The sequence below is a fragment of the Hypanus sabinus genome, chromosome 7 (genome assembly GCF_030144855.1).
Source record: "Hypanus sabinus isolate sHypSab1 chromosome 7, sHypSab1.hap1, whole genome shotgun sequence".
In the NCBI taxonomy this organism is placed as follows: Eukaryota; Metazoa; Chordata; class Chondrichthyes; order Myliobatiformes; family Dasyatidae; genus Hypanus; species Hypanus sabinus.
Genome location: NC_082712.1, coordinates 180,485,319 through 180,499,938, shown reverse-complemented (window position 1 = coordinate 180,499,938; position 14,620 = coordinate 180,485,319). Strand labels below are relative to the sequence as shown.

Genomic DNA, 14,620 nt, shown 5'->3' with positions numbered 1-14,620 from the left:
CTTCACCACCCTCACCGGCACACTCCATCCCATAATACCGTTCCTCGTCTCCTTCACCCCCCTCACCGGCACACTACATCCCATAACACCGTTCCTCGTCTCCTTCACCATCCTCACCGACACACTACATCCCATAATACCGTTCCTCGTCTCCTTCACCATCCTCACCGGCACACTACATCCCATAATACCGTTCCTCGTCTCCTTCACCCCCCTCACCGACACACTCCATCCCATAATACCGTTCCTCGTCTCCCTCAACACCCTCACCGGCACACTCCATCCCATAATACCGTTCCTCGTCTCCTTCACCATCCTCACCGACACACTACATCCCATAACACCGTTCCTCGTCTCGTTCACCATCCTCACCGGCACACTACATCCCATAATACCGTTCCTCGTCTCCTTCACCCCCCTCACCGACACACTCCATCCCATAATACCGTTCCTCGTCTCCTTCACCACCCTCACCGGCACACTACATCCCATAATACCGTTCCTCGTCTCCTTCACCACCCTCACCGGCACACTCCATCCCATAATACCGTTCCTCGTCTCCCTCAACACCCTCACCGGCACACTACATCCCATAACACCGTTCCTCGTCTCCTTCACCACCCTCACCCGCACACTCCATCCCATAATACCGTTCCTCGTCTCCTTCACCACCCTCACCGGCACACTCCATCCCATAATACCGTTCCTCGTCTCCTTCACCACCCTCACCGGCACACTCCATCCCATAATACCGTTCCTCGTCTCCTTCACCCCCCTCACCGGCACACTCCATCCCATAATACCGTTCCTCGTCTCCTTCACCACCCTCACCGGCACACTCCATCCCATAATACCGTTCCTCGTCTCCTTCACCACCCTCACCGACACACTACATCCCATAATACCGTTCCTCGTCTCCTTCACCCCCCTCACCGACACACTACATCCCATAACACCGTTCCTCGTCTCCTTCACCATCCTCACCGACACACTACATCCCATAACACCGTTCCTCGTCTCCTTCACCACCCTCACCGGCACACTACATCCCATAACACCGTTCCTCGTCTCCTTCACCCCCCTCACCGGCACACTCCATCCCATAATACCGTTCCTCGTCTCCTTCACCACCCTCACCGGCACACTCCATCCTATAACACCGTTCCTCGTCTCCTTCACCATCCTCACCGGCACACTCCATCCCATAATACCGTTCCTCATCCCCTTCACCACCATCACCGGCACACTACATCCCATAATACCGTTCCTCGTCCCCTTCACCACCCTCACCGGCACAGTACATCCCATAATACCGTTCCTCGTCTCCTTCACCACCCTCACCGACACACTACATCCCATAACACCGTTCCTCGTCTCCTTCACCCCCCTCACCGGCACACTACATCCCATAATACCGTTCCTCGTCTCCTTCACCACCCTCACCGGCACACTCCATCCCATAACACCGTTCCTCGTCTCCTTCACCACCCTCACCGGCACACTCCATCCCATAACACCGTTCCTCGTCTCCTTCACCACCCTCACCGGCACAGTACATCCCATAATACCGTTCCTCGTCTCCTTCACCACCCTCACCGGCACACTCCATCCCATAATACCGTTCCTCGTCTCCTTCACCACCCTCACCGGCACACTCCATCCCAAAATACTGTTCCTCCTCTCCTTCACCCCCCTCACCGGCACACTCCATCCCATAAAACAGTGACTCCTCTCCTTCAACATCCTCACCGGCACACTCCATCCCATAATACCGTTCCTCGTCTCCTTCACCACCCTCACCGGCACACTACATCCCATAACACCGTTCCTCGTCTCCTTCACCATCCTCACCGGCACACTCCATCCCATAATACTGTTCCTCCTCTCCTTCACCCCCCTCACCGGCACACTACATCCCATAACACCGTTCCTCGTCTCCTTCACCACCCTCACCGGCACACTCCATCCCATAAAACAGTGACTCCTCTCCTTCACCACCCTCACCGGCACACTCCATCCCATAATACCGTTCCTCGTCTCCTTCACCACCCTCACCGGCACACTCCATCCCATAATACCGTTCCTCGTCTCCTTCACCACCCTCACCGGCACACTCCATCCCAAAATACCGTTCCTCGTCTCCTTCACCACCCTCACCGGCACACTCCATCCCATAACACCGTTCCTCGTCTCCTTCACCATCCTCACCCGCACACTCCATCCCATAATACCGTTCCTCGTCTCCTTCACCACCCTCACCGGCACACTCCATCCCATAATACCGTTCCTCGTCTCCTTCACCACCCTCACCGGCACACTCCATCCCATAATACCGTTCCTCGTCTCCTTCACCACCCTCACCGGCACACTACATCCCAAAATACCGTTCCTCGTCTCCTTCACCACCCTCACCGGCACAGTACATCCCATAATACCGTTCCTCGTCTCCTTCACCCCCCTCACCGGCACACTACATCCCATAACACCGTTCCTCGTCCCCTTCAACACCCTCACCGGCACACTCCATCCCATAACACCGTTCCTCGTCCCCTTCACCACCCTCACCGGCACACTACATCCCATAATACCGTTCCTCGTCTCCTTCAACACCCTCACCGGCACACTACATCCCATAATACCGTTCCTCGTCTCCTTCACCACCCTCACCGACACACTACATCCCATAATACCGTTCCTCGTCTCCTTCACCACCCTCACCGGCACACTACATCCCATAATACCGTTCCTCGTCTCCTTCACCACCCTCACCGGCACACTCCATCCCATAATACCGTTCCTCGTCTCCCTCAACACCCTCACCGGCACACTCCATCCCATAACACCGTTCCTCGTCTCCTTCACCCCCCTCACCGGCACACTCCATCCCAAAATACCGTTCCTCGTCTCCTTCACCACCCTCACCGGCACACTACATCCCATAATACCGTTCCTCGTCTCCTTCACCACCCTCACCGGCACACTACATCCCATAATACCGTTCCTCGTCTCCTTCACCACCCTCACCGACACACTACATCCCATAATACCGTTCCTCGTCTCCTTCACCACCCTCACCGGCACACTCCATCCCATAATACCATTCCTCGTCTCCTTCACCATCCTCACCGGCACACTCCATCCCATAATACCGTTCCTCGTCTCCTTCACCACCCTCACCAGCACAGTACATCCCATAATACCGTTCCTCGTCTCCTTCACCACCCTCACCGGCACACTACATCCCATAATACCGTTCCTCGTCTCCTTCACCATCCTCACCGGCACACTCCATCCCATAACACCGTTCCTCGTCTCCTTCACCACCCTCACCGGCACACTCCATCCCAAAATACCGTTCCTCGTCTCCTTCACCACCCTCACCGGCACACTACATCCCATAACACCGTTCCTCGTCTCCTTCACCACCCTCACCCGCACACTACATCCCATAATACCGTTCCTCGTCTCCTTCACCACCCTCACCGGCACAGTACATCCCATAATACCGTTCCTCGTCTCCTTCACCACCCTCACCCGCACACTACATCCCATAATACCGTTCCTCGTCTCCTTCACCACCCTCACCGGCACAGTACATCCCATAATACCGTTCCTCGTCTCCTTCACCACCCTCACCGGCACACTACATCCCATAACACCGTTCCTCGTCTCCTTCACCCCCCTCACCAGCACACTACATCCCATAATACCGTTCCTCGTCTCCTTCACCACCCTCACCGGCACACTACATCCCATAACACCGTTCCTCGTCTCCTTCACCATCCTCACCGACACACTCCATCCCATAACACCGTTCCTCGTCTCCTTCACCACCCTCACCGGCACACTCCATCCCATAATACCGTTCCTCGTCTCCTTCACCCCCCTCACCGGCACACTACATCCCATAATACCGTTCCTCGTCTCCTTCACCCCCCTCACCGGCACACTCCATCCCATAATACCGTTCCTCGTCTCCTTCACCACCCTCACCGACACACTACATCCCATAACACCGTTCCTCGTCTCCTTCACCATCCTCACCCGCACACTACATCCCATAATACCGTTCCTCGTCTCCTTCACCATCCTCACCGGCACACTCCATCCCATAATACCGTTCCACGTCTCCTTCACCCCCCTCACCGGCACACTCCATCCCATAATACCATTCCTCGTCTCCTTCACCACCCTCACCGACACACTCCATCCCATAATACCGTTCCTCGTCTCCTTCACCATCCCTCACCGGCACACTACATCCCATAACACCGTTCCTCGTCTCCCTCAACACCCTCACCGGCACACTCCATCCCATAATACCGTTCCTCGTCTCCTTCACCCCCCTCACCGGCACACTACATCCCATAATACCGTTCCTCGTCTCCTTCACCACCCTCACCGGCACACTACATCCCATAATACCGTTCCTCGTCTCCTTCACCACCCTCACCGGCACACTACATCCCATAATACCGTTCCTCGTCTCCTTCACCACCCTCACCGGCACACTCCATCCCATAATACCGTTCCTCGTCTCCTTCACCATCCTCACCGGCACACTCCATCCCATAATACCGTTCCTCGTCTCCTTCACCCCCCTCACCGGCACACTCCATCCCATAGTACCGTTCCTCGTCTCCTTCACCACCCTCACCGGCACACTCCATCCCATAATACCGTTCCTCGTCTCCTTCACCATCCTCACCGGCACACTCCATCCCATAATACCGTTCCTCGTCTCCTTCACCCCCCTCACCGGCACACTCCATCCCATAATACCATTCCTCGTCTCCTTCACCACCCTCACCGACACACTCCATCCCATAATACCTCTCCTCGACTCCTTCACCATCCTCACCGACACACTACATCCCATAACACCGTTCCTCGTCTCCTTCACCCCCCTCACCGACACACTCCATCCCATAATACCGTTCCTCGTCTCCTTCACCATCCTCACCGACACACTACATCCCATAACACCGTTCCTCGTCTCCTTCACCCCCCTCACCGACACACTCCATCCCATAATACCTCTCCTCGTCTCCTTCACCATCCTCACCGACACACTACATCCCATAACACCGTTCCTCGTCTCCTTCACCCCCCTCACCGACACACTCCATCCCATAATACCGTTCCTCGTCTCCTTCACCATCCTCACCGACACACTCCATCCCATAATACCGTTCCTCGTCTCCTTCACCATCCTCACCGACACACTCCATCCCATAATACCGTTCCTCGTCTCCTTCACCATCCCTCACCGGCACACTACATCCCATAACACCGTTCCTCGTCTCCTTCACCCCCCTCACCGGCACACTACATCCCATAATACCGTTCCTCGTCTCCTTCACCACCCTCACCGGCACACTACATCCCATAATACCGTTCCTCATCTCCTTCACCACCCTCACCGGCACACTCCATCCCATAATACCGTTCCTCGTCTCCTTCACCACCCTCACCGGCACACTCCATCCCATAATACTGTTCCTCGTCTCCTTCACCACCCTCACCCGCACACTCCATCCCATAACACCGTTCCTCGTCTCCTTCACCACCCTCACCGGCACACTACATCCCATAATACCGTTCCTCATCTCCTTCACCACCCTCACCGACACACTACATCCCATAATACCGTTCCTCGTCTCCTTCACCACCCTCACCGACACACTACATCCCATAACACCGTTCCTCGTCTCCTTCACCATCCTCACCCGCACACTACATCCCATAATACCGTTCCTCGTCTCCTTCACCATCCTCACCCGCACACTACATCCCATAATACCGTTCCTCGTCTCCTTCACCATCCCTCACCGGCACACTCCATCCCATAATACCGTTCCTCGTCTCCTTCACCACCCTCACCGACACACTACATCCCATAACACCGTTCCTCGTCTCCTTCACCACCCTCACCGACACACTACATCCCATAACACCGTTCCTCGTCTCCTTCACCATCCTCACCCGCACACTACATCCCATAATACCGTTCCTCGTCTCCTTCACCATCCTCACCCGCACACTACATCCCATAATACCGTTCCTCGTCTCCTTCACCATCCCTCACCGGCACACTCCATCCCATAATACCGTTCCTCGTCTCCTTCACCACCCTCACCGACACACTACATCCCATAACACCGTTCCTCGTCTCCTTCACCATTCCTCACAGGCACACTCCATCCCATAATACCGTTCCTCGTCTCCTTCACCACCCTCACCGGCACACTCCATCCCATAATACCGTTCCTCGTCTCCTTCACCACCCTCACCGGCACACTACATCCCATAACACCGTTCCTCGTCTCCTTCACCACCCTCACCGACACACTACATCCCATAATACCGTTCCTCGTCTCCCTCACCACCCTCACCGGCACACTACATCCCATAATACCGTTCCTCGTCTCCTTCACCACCCTCACCGGCACACTACATCCCATAATACCGTTCCTCGTCTCCTTCACCACCCTCACCGGCACACTACATCCCATAATACCGTTCCTCGTCTCCTTCACCACCCTCACCGGCACACTCCATCCCATAACACCGTTCCTCGTCTCCTTCACCACCCTCACCGGCACACTCCATCCCATAATACCGTTCCTCGTCTCCTTCACCATCCTCACCGGCACACTACATCCCATAACACCGTTCCTCGTCTCCTTCACCACCCTCACCGGCACACTACATCCCATAATACCGTTCCTCGTCTCCTTCACCACCCTCACCGGCACACTCCATCCCATAACACCGTTCCTCGTCTCCTTCACCATCCTCACCGGCACACTCCATCCCATAATACCGTTCCTCGTCTCCTTCACCATCCTCACCGGCACACTACATCCCATAACACCGTTCCTCGTCTCCTTCACCACCCTCACCGGCACACTACATCCCATAATACCGTTCCTCGTCTCCTTCACCACCCTCACCGGCACACTCCATCCCATAACACCGTTCCTCGTCTCCTTCACCCCCCTCACCGACACACTACATCCCATAATACCATTCCTCGTCTCCTTCACCACCCTCACCGACGCACTCCATCCCATAATACCGTTCCTCGTCTCCTTCACCACCCTCACCGGCACACTACATCCCATAATACCGTTCCTCGTCTCCTTCACCACCCTCACCGGCACACTCCATCCCATAACACCGTTCCTCGTCTCCTTCACCACCCTCACCGGCACACTCCATCCCATAATACCATTCCTCGTCTCCTTCACCACCCTCACCGACGCACTCCATCCCATAATACCGTTCCTCGTCTCCTTCACCACCCTCACCGGCACACTACATCCCATAATACCGTTCCTCGTCTCCCTCACCACCCTCACCGGCACACTCCATCCCATAACACCGTTCCTCGTCTCCTTCACCACCCTCACCGGCACACTCCATCCCATAACACCGTTCCTCGTCTCCTTCACCATCCTCACCCGCACACTACATCCCATAACACCGTTCCTCGTCTCCTTCACCACCCTCACCGACACACTCCATCCCATAATACCGTTCCTCGTCTCCTTCACCATCCCTCACCGGCACACTACATCCCATAATACCGTTCCTCGTCTCCCTCACCACCCTCACCGGCACACTACATCCCATAATACCGTTCCTCGTCTCCTTCACCACCCTCACCGGCACACTCCATCCCATAACACCGTTCCTCGTCTCCTTCACCACCCTCACCGGCACACTACATCCCATAATACCGTTCCTCGTCTCCTTCAACACCCTCACCGGCACACTACATCCCATAATACCGTTCCTCGTCTCCTTCTCCACCCTCACCGACACACTACATCCCATAATACCGTTCCTCGTCTCCTTCACCATCCTCACCGGCACACTCCATCCCATAATACCGTTCCTCGTCTCCTTCACCATCCTCACCGGCACACTCCATCCCATAATACCGTTCCTCGTCTCCTTCACCACCCTCACCGGCACACTCCATCCCATAACACCGTTCCTCGTCTCCTTCAACACCCTCACCCGCACACTCCATCCCATAATACTGTTCCTCGTCTCCTTCAACACCCTCACCGGCACACTCCATCCCAAAATACCGTTCCTCGTCTCCTTCACCATCCTCACCGGCACACTCCATCCCATAATACCGTTCCTCGTCTCCTTCAACACCCTCACCGGCACACTCCATCCCATAATACCGTTCCTCGTCTCCTTCACCATCCTCACCGGCACACTCCATCCCATAACACCGTTCCTCGTCTCCTTCACCACCCTCACCGACACACTACATCCCATAATACCGTTCCTCGTCTCCTTCACCATCCTCACCGACACACTCCATCCCATAATACCGTTCCTCGTCTCCTTCACCATCCTCACCGGCACACTCCATCCCATAACACCGTTCCTCGTCTCCTTCACCACCCTCACCGGCACACTCCATCCCATAATACCGTTCCTCGTCTCCTTCACCACCCTCACCGGCACACTCCATCCCATAATACCGTTCCTCGTCTCCTTCACCCCCCTCACCGGCACACTACATCCCATAACACCGTTCCTCGTCTCCTTCACCACCCTCACCGGCACAGTACATCCCATAATACCGTTCCTCGTCTCCTTCACCACCCTCACCGGCACACTACATCCCATAATACCGTTCCTCGTCTCCTTCACCACCCTCACCGACACACTCCATCCCATAATACCGTTCCTCGTCTCCTTCACCACCCTCACTGGCACACTCCATCCCATAATACCGTTCCTCGTCTCCTTCACCCCCCTCACCGACACACTCCATCCCATAATACCGTTCCTCGTCTCTTTCACCACCCTCACCGGCACACTCCATCCCATAATACCGTTCCTCGTCTCCTTCACCCCCCTCACCGACACACTCCATCCCATAATACCGTTCCTCGTCTCCTTCACCACCCTCACCGGCACACTCCATCCCATAATACCGTTCCTCGTCTCCTTCACCACCCTCACCGGCACACTCCATCCCATAATACCGTTCCTCGTCTCCTTCACCACCCTCACCGGCACACTACATCCCATAATACCGTTCCTCGTCTCCTTCACCACCCTCACCGGCACACTCCATCCCATAATACCGTTCCTCGTCTCCTTCACCCCCCTCACCGACACACTCCATCCCATAATACCGTTCCTCGTCTCTTTCACCACCCTCACCGGCACACTCCATCCCATAATACCGTTCCTCGTCTCCTTCACCCCCCTCACCGACACACTCCATCCCATAATACCGTTCCTCGTCTCCTTCACCACCCTCACCGACACACTACATCCCATAATACCGTTCCTCGTCTCCTTCACCACCCTCACCGGCACACTACATCCCATAATACCGTTCCTCGTCTCCTTCACCACCCTCACCGGCACACTACATCCCATAACACCGTTCCTCGTCTCCTTCACCATCCTCACCGACACACTACATCCCATAACACCGTTCCTCGTCTCCTTCACCCCCCTCACCGACACACTCCATCCCATAATACCGTTCCTCGTCTCCTTCACCATCCTCACCGACACACTACATCCCATAACACCGTTCCTCGTCTCCTTCACCCCCCTCACCGGCACACTCCATCCCATAATACCGTTCCTCGTCTCCTTCACCACCCTCACCGGCACACTCCATCCCATAATACCGTTCCTCGTCTCCTTCACCACCCTCACCGGCACACTCCATCCCATAATACCGTTCCTCGTCTCCTTCACCACCCTCACCGGCACACTCCATCCCATAATACCTCTCCTCGTCTCCTTCACCATCCTCACCGGCACACTCCATCCCATAATACCGTTCCTCGTCTCCTTCACCCCCCTCACCAGCACACTACATCCCATAATACCGTTCCTCGTCTCCTTCACCCCCCTCACCGGCACACTCCATCCCATAATACCGTTCCTCGTCTCCTTCACCATCCTCACCGGCACACTACATCCCATAATACCGTTCCTCGTCTCCTTCACCACCCTCACCGGCACACTCCATCCCATAATACTGTTCCTCGTCTCCTTCACCACCCTCACCGACACACTACATCCCATAATACCGTTCCTCGTCTCCTTCACCATCCTCACCGGCACACTCCATCCCATAACACCGTTCCTCGTCTCCTTCACCATCCTCACCGGCACACTACATCCCATAACACCGTTCCTCGTCTCCTTCTCCACCCTCACCGGCACACTCCATCCCATAATACCTCTCCTCGTCTCCTTCACCATCCTCACCGGCACACTACATCCCATAATACCGTTCCTCGTCTCCTTCACCACCCTCACCGGCACACTCCATCCCATAATACCGTTCCTCGTCTCCTTCACCACCCTCTCCGGCACACTCCATCCCATAATACCGTTCCTCGTCTCCTTCACCACCCTCTCCGGCACACTCCATCCCATAATACCGTTCCTCGTCTCCTTCACCCCCCTCACCGGCACACTCCATCCCATAATACCGTTCCTCGTCTCCTTCTCCACCCTCACCGGCACACTCCATCCCAAAATACCTCTCCTCGTCTCCTTCACCACCCTCACCGGCACACTCCATCCCATAATACCGTTCCTCGTCTCCTTCACCACCCTCAACGGCACACTCCATCCCATAATACCGTTCCTCGTCTCCTTCACCACCCTCACCGACACACTACATCCCATAACTCTGTTCCTCGTCTCCTTCACCCCCCTCACCGGCACACTCCATCCCATAATACCGTTCCTCGTCTCCTTCACCACCCTCACCGACACACTACATCCCATAACTCTGTTCCTCGTCTCCTTCACCATCCTCACCGGCACACTCCATCCCATAATACCATTCCTCGTCTCCTTCACCACCCTCACCGGCACACTCCATCCCATAATACCGTTCCTCGTCTCCTTCACCACCCTCACCGGCACACTACATCCCAAAATACCGTTCCTCGTCTCCTTCTCCACCCTCACCGGCACACTACATCCCATAATACTGTTCCTCGTCTCCTTCTCCACCCTCACCGGCACACTACATCCCATAACACCGTTCCTCGTCTCCTTCACCACCCTCACCGACACACTACATCCCATAACTCTGTTCCTCGTCTCCTTCACCATCCTCACCGACACACTACATCCCATAATACCGTTCCTCGTCTCCTTCACCATCCTCACCGGCACACTACATCCCATAATACCGTTCCTCGTCTCCTTCACCACCCTCACCGGCACACTCCATCCCATAATACCGTTCCTCGTCTCCTTCACCACCCTCACCGGCACACTACATCCCATAACACCGTTCCTCGTCTCCTTCACCATCCCTCACCGGCACACTACATCCCATAATACCGTTCCTCGTCTCCTTCACCCCCCTCACCCGCACACTCCATCCCATAACACCGTTCCTCGTCTCCTTCACCACCCTCACCGGCACACTCCATCCCATAATACCGTTCCTCGTCTCCTTCACCACCCTCACCGACACACTACATCCCATAGTACCGTTCCTCGTCTCCTTCACCATCCTCACCGGCACACTCCATCCCAAAATACCGTTCCTCGTCTCCTTCACCACCCTCACCGACACACTACATCCCATGACACCGTTCCTCGCATCCTTCACCACCCTCACCGGCACACTACATCCCATAATACCGTTCCTCGTCTCCTTCACCACCCTCACAGGCACACTACATCCCATAATACCGTTCCTCGTCTCCTTCAGGATGGCGCAAATTTCTTCTTCCTGAAGTCAGAGAATACGCCTTTGATCTACCTAAAAAAAGCCTTGGACTACGAGAAGGAAAAGATGTTAACATTGATTCTGAATTGCAAGGTGAGACCTGAGATTTGGGGTGCAGATGACCAGAAGACTGAGAAATGACAAAAGTTGGCTAATTCGGGGAATGTCTGAGAACCCACCAGGGAAGTGCATGTTGCTAAGCCAGACAGCACTGGTGAGAAGTTTACTCATTCTGAATCGGGAGCAGCAGCACCTCCACTTTGAAAAGGCATGTGTGGGAAATGTGTTTGCAAATACGATTAAGCATTCTGAAAAGTTTAGCAAGACAACAGGGTGGTGAACATTGTCTATATAGTCCTTAGCAAGAGGACAGGGTGGAGGATAATGTCTATACAGTCCTTAGCAAGAGTACAGTGTGGAGGACATTGTCTACGTAGTCCTTAGCAAGAGGACAGGGTGGAGGACATTGTCTATGTAGTCCTTAGCAAGAGGACAGGGTAGAAGACGTTGTCTATATCGTCCTTAGCAAGAGGACAGGGTAGAAGACGTTGTCTATATCGTCCTTAGCAAGAGGACAGGGTGGAGGACGTTGTCTATGTAGTCCTTAGCAAGAGTACAGTGTGGAGGACGTTGTCTACGTAGTCCTTAGCAAGAGGACAGGGTGGAGGACGTTGTCTATGTAATCCTTAGCAAGAGGACAGGGTAGAAGACGTTGTCTATATCGTCCTTAGCAAGAGGACAGGGTGGAGGACATTGTCTATATCGTCCTTAGCAAGAGGACAGGGTGGAGGACGTTGTCTATGTAGTCCTTAGCAGGAGGACAGGGTAGAAGACGTTGTCTATATCGTCCTTAGCAAGAGGACAGGGTGGAGGACGTTGTCTATGTAGTCCTTAGCAAGAGGACAGGGTGGAGGACGTTGTCTATATCGTCCTTAGCAGGAGGACAGGGTAGAAGACGTTGTCTATATCGTCCTTAGCAAGAGGACAGGGTGGAGGACGTTGTCTATGTAATCCTTAGCAAGAGGACAGGGTGGAGGACGTTGTCTATATCGTCCTTATCAAGAGGTCAGGGTGGAGGGTCTTTAGCAAAGCCCAGGAAATGGTGCTTGATGTGATTGTCAAGGCATTGGGATATGGCCCAAGTGCAGAGAGAGACACAATAAAGAAGGCCGATAGTTCACAGACTTTAATATGAACAGGATTTTAAGGGAAAGGAAAACAATAAACACTTGGCCAAACAAGGCTGTTAACTGAGACTCTCGTACTATAAGCTAGATGCCAGCATTGTGGCCGAAGTGAATATCTAAATATACAAGGAATAGCACTCGTCTTCAGCATCAGTTGACTCGATTGTCCACCTTCTCAGGCAAGGCCCAATGCAAGCAGACAGTGTAACGTGCTGCGCTTTGCTCAAGTCACAGTAAGTGCTGCAACAAAAAGAAGGGAGGTGAATACCACCATAATGCGATGATTAGCTGACAAGTAGATATTCACCAGCACAATTGCTGGCTCTGCCATGCAGCCTGCCTGAAACCCTGTAGCAGAGTCCATTGTTCTAGCAGGGAGACCTCATAGAATCCAAGGGGAGCTGGTCATTGGATACAAAACCGGTTTGGTGTCTGGTATCACAGGGTGACAGTGGGTGGTGGAGTGTTTTTTTAGATTGAAGGTCTGTAACTAGTGTTGTGCCACAGGGCTGATTTGCCATCTAGAGTATATTGACTATCTGGATGAGAGTGTAGGAAAGTTTGCTGATAACACCAGAGTTGCTGATTAGGATTACCAGAGTAGGAGGTTGTCTGAGGTTACAATACAAACTAGAGGGAAAGTGGCCAATAAACAGCAGATGGAATTTAACTCAAACAAGTGGGTGGGTGGTCCAGTACTGTAGTGGTTAGCACAACGCCTTATAGTACCAGCAACTGGGGTTCAATTCCCACCACAGTCAATAGGGAGCTTGTACATTCTCCCTGTGACCACGTGGGCTTCCGCCAGGAACTCCAGTTTTCACCCACATTCCAAAAACATACAGATTAACATTAGTCGGTTCGTATACCATGCTGGTGTGGGAAACATGGCGACATTTACAGACTGTGATGGTCATTGACATAAAAGACACATTTCACTGTATATTTCAATGTTTCAATGCACATGTGACAAAGAAAGCTAATCATCCAACAAATATCTTTCAGTGTACAGTGAAACCAAGTCAGGACTTGCACAATAAATGAGAGGGCCTTGAGGAGTGTTGTAGAAATGTAGGGACAAAGGTACGTGGTTCCTGAAAGTGTTGTCACAGGTGAAGAAGGTGTATGTTGTGTTTGCCTTTATCAGTCACAGCCTTGAGTCGAAGAGCTGGAAAGTTGTCTTACACCTGTAGAAGACATCGGTGAGACCACACCTCGGGGACTGGGCACAGTTATATTTTTGCTGGCTGTAGGAAGGATGTGATAAGCTGGAAAAAGTACTGAAATGTTAGCATTCATTTTAAGAGGACTAGGATACAAAAGCAAGAATGTAATGGTGAGACTTTATACAGCACTGGTGAGGCCCCACTTGGATATTATGAGCCATTTTAGTCCCCTTATCTTAGAAAGGATGTGTTGACATCACAAAAATGATTCCGGGATTGAATGGCTTGTCATATGAGGAGCGTTTGATGGCTCTGGGCCTGTCGTCATTGGAATTCAGAAGAATGAGGGAGGATCTCATTGAAACCTATCAAATGTTGAAAGACCTCGAAAGAGTAGATGTGGAAAGGATGTCTTCTATGATGGGAGAGTCTAAGACCAGAGGACACACCTCAGAATAGAGGGGCTTCCTTTTAGAATGGAGGTGAGAAGGAATTTCTTGAACCAG

At 53.6% G+C, this 14,620-nt stretch overlaps 1 protein-coding gene across 1 annotated transcript in view; it reads left to right on the top strand.

The window, feature by feature from the left end:
• Nucleotides 1–14,620, top strand: part of cdhr5b (cadherin-related family member 5b) — a 177,436-nt gene that overhangs the window by 67,764 nt on the left and 95,052 nt on the right. Inside the window, exon 6 of the mRNA XM_059976391.1 lies at nt 11,744–11,854. Coding sequence (XP_059832374.1) covers nt 11,744–11,854 — 111 coding nt within the window. The remainder of the gene's footprint in view (nt 1–11,743; nt 11,855–14,620) is intronic.